The sequence below is a fragment of the Sinocyclocheilus anshuiensis genome, unplaced genomic scaffold, assembly GCF_001515605.1.
Source record: "Sinocyclocheilus anshuiensis isolate Anshui unplaced genomic scaffold, SAMN03320099.WGS_v1.1 scaffold218, whole genome shotgun sequence".
Taxonomy (NCBI): Eukaryota; Metazoa; Chordata; class Actinopteri; order Cypriniformes; family Cyprinidae; genus Sinocyclocheilus; species Sinocyclocheilus anshuiensis.
This window is the reverse complement of record NW_015547665.1, coordinates 1,295,035-1,304,405: the sequence shown is the minus strand read 5'-3', so window position 1 is coordinate 1,304,405 and position 9,371 is coordinate 1,295,035. Positions and strand designations below refer to the sequence as shown.

The following is a 9,371-nucleotide window of genomic DNA, read 5'->3' as shown; positions in this document are numbered from 1 at the left end:
TTTTTGTTAAATGTGAGCCAAAATCATCACAATTAAAAGAACCAAAGACTTAAACTACTTCAGTCTGTGTGCATTGAATTTATTTAATACACGAGTTTCACAATTTGAGTTGAATTACTGAAATAAATGAACTTTTCCATGACATTCTAATTTATTGAGATGCACCTGTATTATATAGTGCATTAAATAGAATATTTAATAATTTAATAATAATTAATTTAATTATCATTTTATCATTTATGACATTTAGTGAGATTTACCCAGTACTTACCAACTCTGCTGACAACATCGTTTTCTTTGCTGAAGGTGTTTTGGTCCTTATTATCAAGGTATTTTGGAGGATATCGTGTTGGATGATTTTTTGCTGAGAATGAATCTGTAGGACCTACAAACAAAACAGAGAGTTAAATATTAACAGGCTGCAACTAAAATTACTAGTCTAGCAAAGCATTACAAAATGTTCAGCGAACTGAAAAACTGATCTGAACATAATATCGGACCACCCTTACATCTTTTTGGCTTCTGGGTGTTATGCCCCAGGTTTTGAGAGAGAATTTAATGAATTGGCGTAAAGCTGCAAGTATCTCCCCACAAGCCCAAAGAAAGGACAGCTGGCATAGCCACAGGAAACAAGCTCACATGATATTTCAATTACACGCTGAGGCACACTAGCATGGACACCCACAAGACCAGTGACATGAAAGACTGTTATGGAAGCAGTGATCTTCATCGGTGCAGGTGTAGGTATGGGTGATACTCACTCTGTCCAACTCTCAGGACCAGCTTCATGGACTTGGTCTTGCAAACACCACCATCGTGGTTGTCCAGACCTTCAAAAGTGCTGTTAGATGTGGCTGAAAGAGGGAAGAATAAAAAATTAAATAGGCATTGTTCACAAAAAAAATAAAAAAATAAATAAAACATCTCACAAAACCAGTCAAGAACATGTCTGGATCATATTTTTCTTAATGAAAATAAAGACTTTTTTTTGCATTGTGACTTTCACGACAATTAGAAATATTAGAATAATAATGCAAAATCTCCTTTTCATTTCTAGAATGTGACAATTCTTATAAAAATGACAATTATTATAGTAACTGATTATAATAATAAAGGTATTTACACATTATTTGCTGCTTTAATACAGTAAAATGTGCTGTAATAAAATGTTTTTAATCATTTTTATTTGGCATCAGCATTATGCTGATTACTATAAAATAGTGTGAATCACATAAACTTTTAGAATAACAAGAATTACATGGGAAAAACATCTTAAAAGTGAAACATCCACATACATTACAGAAATGACAACATAGAGTAAGATTTGTTATGAAATTAATGTCAAAGCAATATAGACTTGATCAGTGTCGCGTCATAGCTGTGTGGGCGGAGTCGGCGTGGGAAAACAGTCCTTTCCCCCTCATTGGAAAAGCATGGTGTTGACTCAGAATGAGTCGCTCGACAGAGCAACATACGCATAAAAACTGAGCCGTATTGGGTCGGACTGTCCGTACGGTATCTGTGACTGGACAAACGACCCAACGGAATGGCCAGAGGTGTCGTTTCCCGACATTTTTTTGTTACCTAATTGAGCAAGAGACAGCTTTGGCTACTATACTAGCTACGAGACGGCTTGTGAAAGTAAACATTTGTCGTTTTGTTTTGCTTAATTTTAATAAAGTGATAACGACTTGAGTAAAAGCCTGTCATACTTTCTTATTGATATATTAAGAAGTTTTTTAACATTGACAAAACAGGTAACATGAAGGTCCACTGAAGTGCCTTGAAACGTGCAGCGTTATTCTATGTGGTGTGTGCTGCGGCTGCCTAATCATTTTCACAAATACATGCCTTAAAATAAAGATAATATGAAAATATGTATATACGGTTGCGGTGCAGGGGGACGGGACTAACGACAGATCATTGCAGGGTATCAGTCATATACATCGTCAGATCAGGTTTTTTAACTTATTAAGAGGTACAGAACGCCACACAGCAACTTTTCGACATTGCACCAAGCAAAAGTCAATCGAAATCATCACAAAAAGTAAAGATCAAGCGCCTAACAAGATCTCCGCGCGTTAATTCGAATGGTTTGTTTTCCCCCGCGGCATAAATGGTTATGACGTTTTTGTGGGCGTTCCCAGCAATGCCGAACAAGTCTATTCAATAAAAATAGGAACGTTTCGTTTAAGTTTTATAATGCAACAGAAATTGTTTTCTTTGTTTTTGTGAGATTCAAATGTCTAAATGTAAATGTGAGATTCACCCATCCAACATTTAGTAGCCTACATTTCAGATGTTGAACGAAAGCCCATCATCCGTCTTAAACCTTCTACATGCCACCAAATTATTCTTTCCTCTCGAGGCCCATTTCTCTTCCAGTACTGTGAATGTATTTGGCCATATACGGTTTAGTAGCACTAAGTGAGCTAGTTTATGACCGGGTCAACTTTCCGCATGCATCCTCACAGGCGCTTTAAAACCTTTCAAGTGTTCCTTGCGGACATTTGAGTCATGTGTCCATCAGTCACTATGCATGTGTATGCAGAAGGTGAAGGTTCAGCTTGCTCTCACAAAGAGAAAATCTCAGTTTTGCAGCATGCCAAAGCTTCTTAAAAGCTTGCGTTTGTTTGCCAGTAAATCCTTACGAGAGGTGCACACGTGCTCTCGCGCACGCTAATTGAGAAAACCCTCATACTGTGAGTAATAACGCCAGTGTAATCACACAGGTTTGAACTTTACAGAAACTAAGCATATTACCAAAGCCTTTTTACATCATTATCACAGAATAGCAAGGATTTGCTCTGGCTGTCAATCCACGGCTAGTGGAGTGGCTTGGTCGAACGATTTAAACGCCATTGTGCCTGCACTCCCATGCTGTGTCCTCTGATAGTGTAGCTAAAGAATTCCATTGGGCCGTAATCTCTCTTTCACTGCGAGGATTAAGACCAATCCCACATGAACAAATGGACTTCCCCTCCAAACTGCTTAGGGCACAGAAAGAACTGAGGAACCAGCGAGTGAAAGGGCAAGAGAATGGGGGGTGGGCAGAGAAAGTCAACCAAAGACCTAACGAGAGAAAAACAGAGGGGGAGAAAGAGAGAGAGAGCTTTTACCCAACATGCCCCAGTTCCCTACAACCATTCCCACATTCATCTGCAGCGGCCGATCTCTAGATGTGACCCGACTCTTCGGCTTGAATGAAGCCCGCTCATTTCCTAACCACAACAAGCACATTCAGCGCCTCGGGCCAGCGCAGCTCAGCAAGTCACGAAGCCAGCGACCGAGCAACAAAGTGGAGGTGGAAAATTGAAGTTGCGCACATACAAGTGTATCAAAGCAGATGTTATCCTTTCAGTATGTTCATTTTAGATTTTTGCAGACATTAGGAGATCTAACTATCCTAGTTATCATATTTTAACCACATATCCACAGAGAAACATATCCTGTCTGTCAGTATGTCTAGAAGAAATGCTAATTATTTGTTGGGAAGTGCAGCAGGCCATGATGTCTTGTACTGATTGCGCAGATATTTAATGGCTGCTCATAAATTTGAATAATATACATTGTGTCACAAACATATAAATGCAATTAAACCAACTATTTTTTTAAATTTACTAGCACTCTTCCTTTCTCCTTTTGCTCCAATTAAATCTACACTGTGAAACATGGCAAAATACTATTTATGCTTTATGAACAAATGCCTATTTAACAATTACTTTAGATGTTTCCACATGAAGTAAATGTATTTTTCTTAACTTACTGTAAAATCCATTGATATAAAACCTAAATGTTTCTCTAGAAAGTGAAAATTGATAGGAAAAAATAGTATCTAGTACCTTGTTCATGAGCAAGCACATATACACTACCATTCAAAAGTTTATAGTACAATGTTTTTGACTTTTGCTATTTGTTATGATATACTCCTTTGATGGCAAAGCTGAATTTTCAGCATCATTACTCCAGTATTCAATGTCACATGATCTTTCAGAAACCATTCTAATATGCTGATTTGGTGCTTAAGAACCATTTCTTATTTTTTATCAACGTAGAAAACTGCATTGATAAAACTAAATTTGTGTTAACTGTGATTTTTTTTTCTTTGATGAATAGAAAATTCATAGTAATATAATTTATTTGAAATAGAAATCTTGTGCAACATTATTTTAAGTTCATAATGATAATTATTTTACGTCTTTTAATCAATCAATTAAATTCATCCTTGCTGAATAAAAGTAATAATTTCTAATAAAAACTTTTCAATGGTAGTGTACGTCAAGACTTTCCAGCATGCCTAAAAAAAGTTATCTTCCTCTCATTTTGTCAACTCTCACACAGATCACAGTTACATGCACATGTTCTGACATTTGCATGCACACAAGGCACACACACACAGACACAGAGTTAAGTCTCTTTAGAATCATTTAGGTCAGATATCCGTGTCCCTCGGGCTGCAGGCCAAGCTGCCTTGAAAAATCACATCAAACCGATCCGTCTCATACTGGCAAAGGATTGAGGGATTTGGAGCGTGTAAATCTTAAATCACATAAACGGCCATTAAGGAATGTGCCAACCGAAAAGGGGCTGAGATCAACACGCTAAACTGAACGATAACCCCTTTTTTCGAAGTGGTCGTATGATACTAATGACATCAATTTAAAGGGCCATCAACAAGTCTTCTATCCCAGAGAACACTGAAGACTTGAGACGTTCCCCTCCCCGTAGGGGAAGAAGAAACAAATAGGCCTGGGAAAAACTACATTTAAAAAAAAGAAAAATGAAGTGTGCAAGCTAAACAATATTATGATTAATGAACATAAATGTATTTATGTTTATAACAAAGACATCTTGTGTGGTAAAGCCAATGGATTTAACATATTTCCATTAACTATAAACTTGATTTTTTCACTATTTTTGGAGGGCTACAAGTCAGTCACCTTCCCAGACAAGAACACGGAAAAGATATTTTGGGAGACAATGCCGGAGGCTGAAATTCCCACGGGTGGGATCAGTTCTGCATTTGACTCCTTCTACACAGTGTTACAGCTGGCAACGAAGTTGAAAAACGATCATGAATCAGCACCTGAAGTAAATTCTTGAGTAAGCATGGCAATACACTTACAGATGATGTGATAGTCCTTCCCTTTGTAGAACTCCAGGCCCCACAGGTTGGGGCTGAACTCTTGAAACCTGAAGGTAAACTTCACGTCCTGGTCCGGCTTGTCACAGTTGAGCAGTAACATGTCGCCCTTAGTAACTCGACAGGTCTCAAGTTGTTCTTTGGGAACAAGATAGACCTGGAAGTATTCGGTGTTCGTCTGCTCAGTGGAGCCTGGCTTGATTCTTGGACACACAATGTCCATTTTGTCTCCGATCTGAGGGTATAGTACTACACCCCTTCCTGGAACAAACCTGTAAGGAACAAAGTGGTGTTAAATATAAAGTTACAGAAATAGAAAAAAAAATTCTGATTAGCATGCATAATAATGAATGGATTCTCCATAGTTTATTAATTAGGCATTTATTTAAAATATATCATGTTTGGATGTCTAATAAATTAATCCTCAAAGCAAAACTATTAAATATCTCCATCTCATGGTTTCTTCAGGTAATTCAATTAACCAACTGGTAATTGGCTTTATTAATATTTTTAAGGATCAGTTCTACTAGATGGGGATAGTTCACCCAAAAACAAAAATCCAAAGATGGTATTTTGAAATATGTTTTAACAGTTTATGACCATGAAATCAACATCGGTGGGGTCCAAACACTGACTTTCAATGTAAAAAAAAATCGACTTTTTTTGTAAAATATCTTTGACCCATGGCCGCCACCCTCCATTTGTTATAAAACAAGCATCCAACTAAAATGGATTGAGACAAGCAATTTCCTTTGGCTAATTTTCAGAGTTCTGTCTTGAAGCAGAATGCAAATGCATCTAAACCCTATTACATACTTCTCTACCCAGTAATGCATTTGCACAATTAACAATCGCTGACTCCTGACTGTTTGCTGGCAGTCCTTTCACTGCCCTCGATGTTTATTACAACCTCACAATAGTGCCTATTACAATGTTCAGTTGTTGGGTTTTGATATTGACCTTTCAATTATTTGCAGATTCTCAGATTAAGCTGATTTCTCATTAAACACACAAATTCCATTGTAAACAGGCCATTGTGTGCACTAGATTTGTCCTTTATATTCTAAATCTGCCATGACAAAGTTAGACATGGTCTCATTCTCTCCCATGCTTCCCTAAACACCATAAGGCAGAATAAAAGAGTCACTTTCTAAGACTAGCTTCCATCCTCATAAAGTCATTAAGAGCTGGAAAGAAAGGGACCCTCGAGGTTCTGCTGGGGGTCCTGAGAAGACAGGAAGCTTTAGTGCCCCTCCTCCTCTCCCTGCAGTACCAACTTCTGTGTGGCTCAAACCGGGATGGGGGTTGAACTGTGCCTTCATCCCAGCGCACCTTTTGTCTCCAAAGCTCTGTGACAAAGATGACCCACTGAGCTACTGGAACTCATGAAAACCGATTACAACCTGCAGCAAAGCTCCGCTACACCACAGCTTAGCATCTTAAAAGAACGTTGTCCTGAATCTAAACAAAACTGATCTATTTGAATGCAGGTTCACCACTGTGAAGAAACAGCTACCAGGGCAACCAGTTTCACCTGAGCGGCCAGATTGTAGAGCAAAATGTGAAATCTAAGTGCACTTTTGGTGAAAATGCTTGACGTATTCACAAATATTAAAGTAAATAACATCCAAACATTTTTTCAGGCAAGTTGACCAAATGGCAAGACCACCCTATGGCAGAAAGAGAGTGTGTACTACTTTGGCAGCTGAGAAAACACCAGGTTGGGTATTTCAGTCTCAGAATGTAGCACTTACCCTTGTTAAGTGCATTTCCCTTTCTTTTAGCATAGTGTACTGAAACTATTTGTCCCCATGCAGAAAGATGTGGTGAGGAACAGATGCATAATCGTCATAAGACCTTGGAGATGCACTTCACAGTGGAAAAAAAGAGCTCAGGCAACAGATCTCTCTATGGCAATCAGAAAGAGGCTGTAATCCACTCTTCAATTTAACATTTCTCATCTTATAATCAGTCCTAAATTTAGGCTGTGGCTCAGCACTCTTACACGATATCAACCATGATGTAAGGGCTCCAGAAATTTGATTGCTCTAAGTGCAGATTCATTCTGCAGCTTTTCCTTGGCAAATACCAGGGTACATCGATTTTGCAAGATTGTCAACCTTACCATATAATTTCTACAAAACATTGCATTTACCTAATTGCTTAAATTATGTAAATATATATATATATATATATATATATATATATATATAAAAGTTTAACAAAAATTAAATTTTATCATTTACAAATAGTGGGAATGTCTATAAGGTGGAAGTTTGTTTTTGAAAAAGTGATCGTCGTTCAGCCTGATTCTGCAAATGAAAGTACTTGCATCTCAATGTTGCTGCCAATAAAGCATCATTGTAACTAAAACCCTGCAGTCTGGAAAGGTGGGTGGCCCTCCAACAAAGTGCCATGGATTACAAATATGTTTAGTGAGCTGTCTTGTGTTTAAATTACTATGACAGGGTAATAAAAATCAATAGAGAAATCAGCAAATTAAAGCTGTGAAAAATTGCAGATAAACTTAAAAAAAATGAATTGTTCTTCAATGGCTTCTTTACTACACCTTTAGACCCTCAAGTACCTTTTTTGGCTCGAGGTGTCTGTGTGGTACTTTGGAGATTAGAAAAATCATGTTACATTATAGGGTATTTCCTACCAATCAACATATTGTTTTATTTCAAGTCCTAGTACGTTTGCCTTTGAATTATATGGAGATCGGTAATTCAGAGATCAACTTAACTTAACTTAACTATTAGGTTCTATTAAGTCTACTTGTTATTTATTAGACAACAGTGTGTATTCCAAATTTTACTAGTAGCATTTACAAGTTTACTAGTAAATTTTACAAGTCTGAACGACAATTAAGCCAATATAACTAGTCATTACATATGACAAGAAAAAAACTAGTGCAACAGCTGGGATAGACACTAGTGTCAGAAAAGGCTATTAGTAAGGTACATCTGGGACAATAACTAGTACAGTTACTCTGAACCACAGATCACCATTTAATGGCAAAATCAATTTTATTTATTTTTTATTTTTTTTCCCAGTTACAAGGGGACGTGTCATTATTGGGACAGCAGTAAATTAATATTAATGTATGCTATTAAATGAATTACAAGTGACTAAACTAATTGGAATAAATATTCACTATATAGAGATTAGGTTACGTACTAATAATTAAAAATAACCAATAGCCTATTAATAAAATAGACAGCAGAAAAAATAGAAGAATAAATGTTAAACCTGCTTGCCATACAACGTTTTTTGGATCTATCTGAAGCCTTTTTTTTAATGTAGCCTACTACTTGGTGTTCGAAGTATTCCAATATATTGATTCTAAAACTGCTGATCGAGTCAGTTTTACTCGACAAGCAACCACGAAAATACCAAATATATAACTCCACACAGTTGTATCCATTGCGATGCAAAAACAGTTCACCAGTCCAAATTTGATCATAACAATGAGAGATCCACAGGCACTAATACGAGAGGGATCCGATGTTGTTGGTCGCTAAATTATCATTTACAAATAGTGGGAATGTCTATAAGGTGGAAGTTTGTTTTTGAAAAAGTGATCGTCGTTCAGCCTGATTCTGCAAATGAAAGTACTTGCATCTCAATGTTGCTGCCAATAAAGCATCATTGTAACTAAAACCCTGCAGTCTGGAAAGGTGGGTGGCCCTCCAACAAAGTGCCATGGATTACAAATATGTTTAGTGAGCTGTCTTGTGTTTAAATTACTATGACAGGGTAATAAAAATCAATAGAGAAATCAGCAAATTAAAGCTGTGAAAAATTGCAGATAAACTTAAAAAAAATGAATTGTTCTTCAATGGCTTCTTTACTACACCTTTAGACCCTCAAGTACCTTTTTTGGCTCGAGGTGTCTGTGTGGTACTTTGGAGATTAGAAAAATCATGTTACATTATAGGGTATTTCCTACCAATCAACATATTGTTTTATTTCAAGTCCTAGTACGTTTGCCTTTGAATTATATGGAGATCGGTAATTCAGAGATCAACTTAACTTAACTTAACTATTAGGTTCTATTAAGTCTACTTGTTATTTATTAGACAACAGTGTGTATTCCAAATTTTACTAGTAGCATTTACAAGTTTACTAGTAAATTTTACAAGTCTGAACGACAATTAAGCCAATATAACTAGTCATTACATATGACAAGAAAAAAACTAGTGCAACAGCTGGGATAGACACTAGT

The 9,371-nt window shown here is 36.9% G+C and overlaps 1 protein-coding gene across 1 annotated transcript in view; it reads right to left on the bottom strand.

The window, feature by feature from the left end:
- Positions 1-8,626, bottom strand: part of LOC107702517 (ephrin-B2a-like) — a 21,889-nt gene extending 13,263 nt beyond the window's left edge. The window contains exons 1-4 of the mRNA XM_016504859.1: positions 8,458-8,626; positions 5,126-5,415; positions 762-854; positions 272-385 (exon numbers count right to left, since the gene is read on the bottom strand). Of these exons, the coding sequence (XP_016360345.1) occupies positions 272-385; positions 762-854; positions 5,126-5,415; positions 8,458-8,609 (649 nt within the window). The 5' untranslated portion in view covers positions 8,610-8,626. The remainder of the gene's footprint in view (positions 1-271; positions 386-761; positions 855-5,125; positions 5,416-8,457) is intronic.
- Between the last annotated feature and the right edge of the window lie 745 nt (positions 8,627-9,371).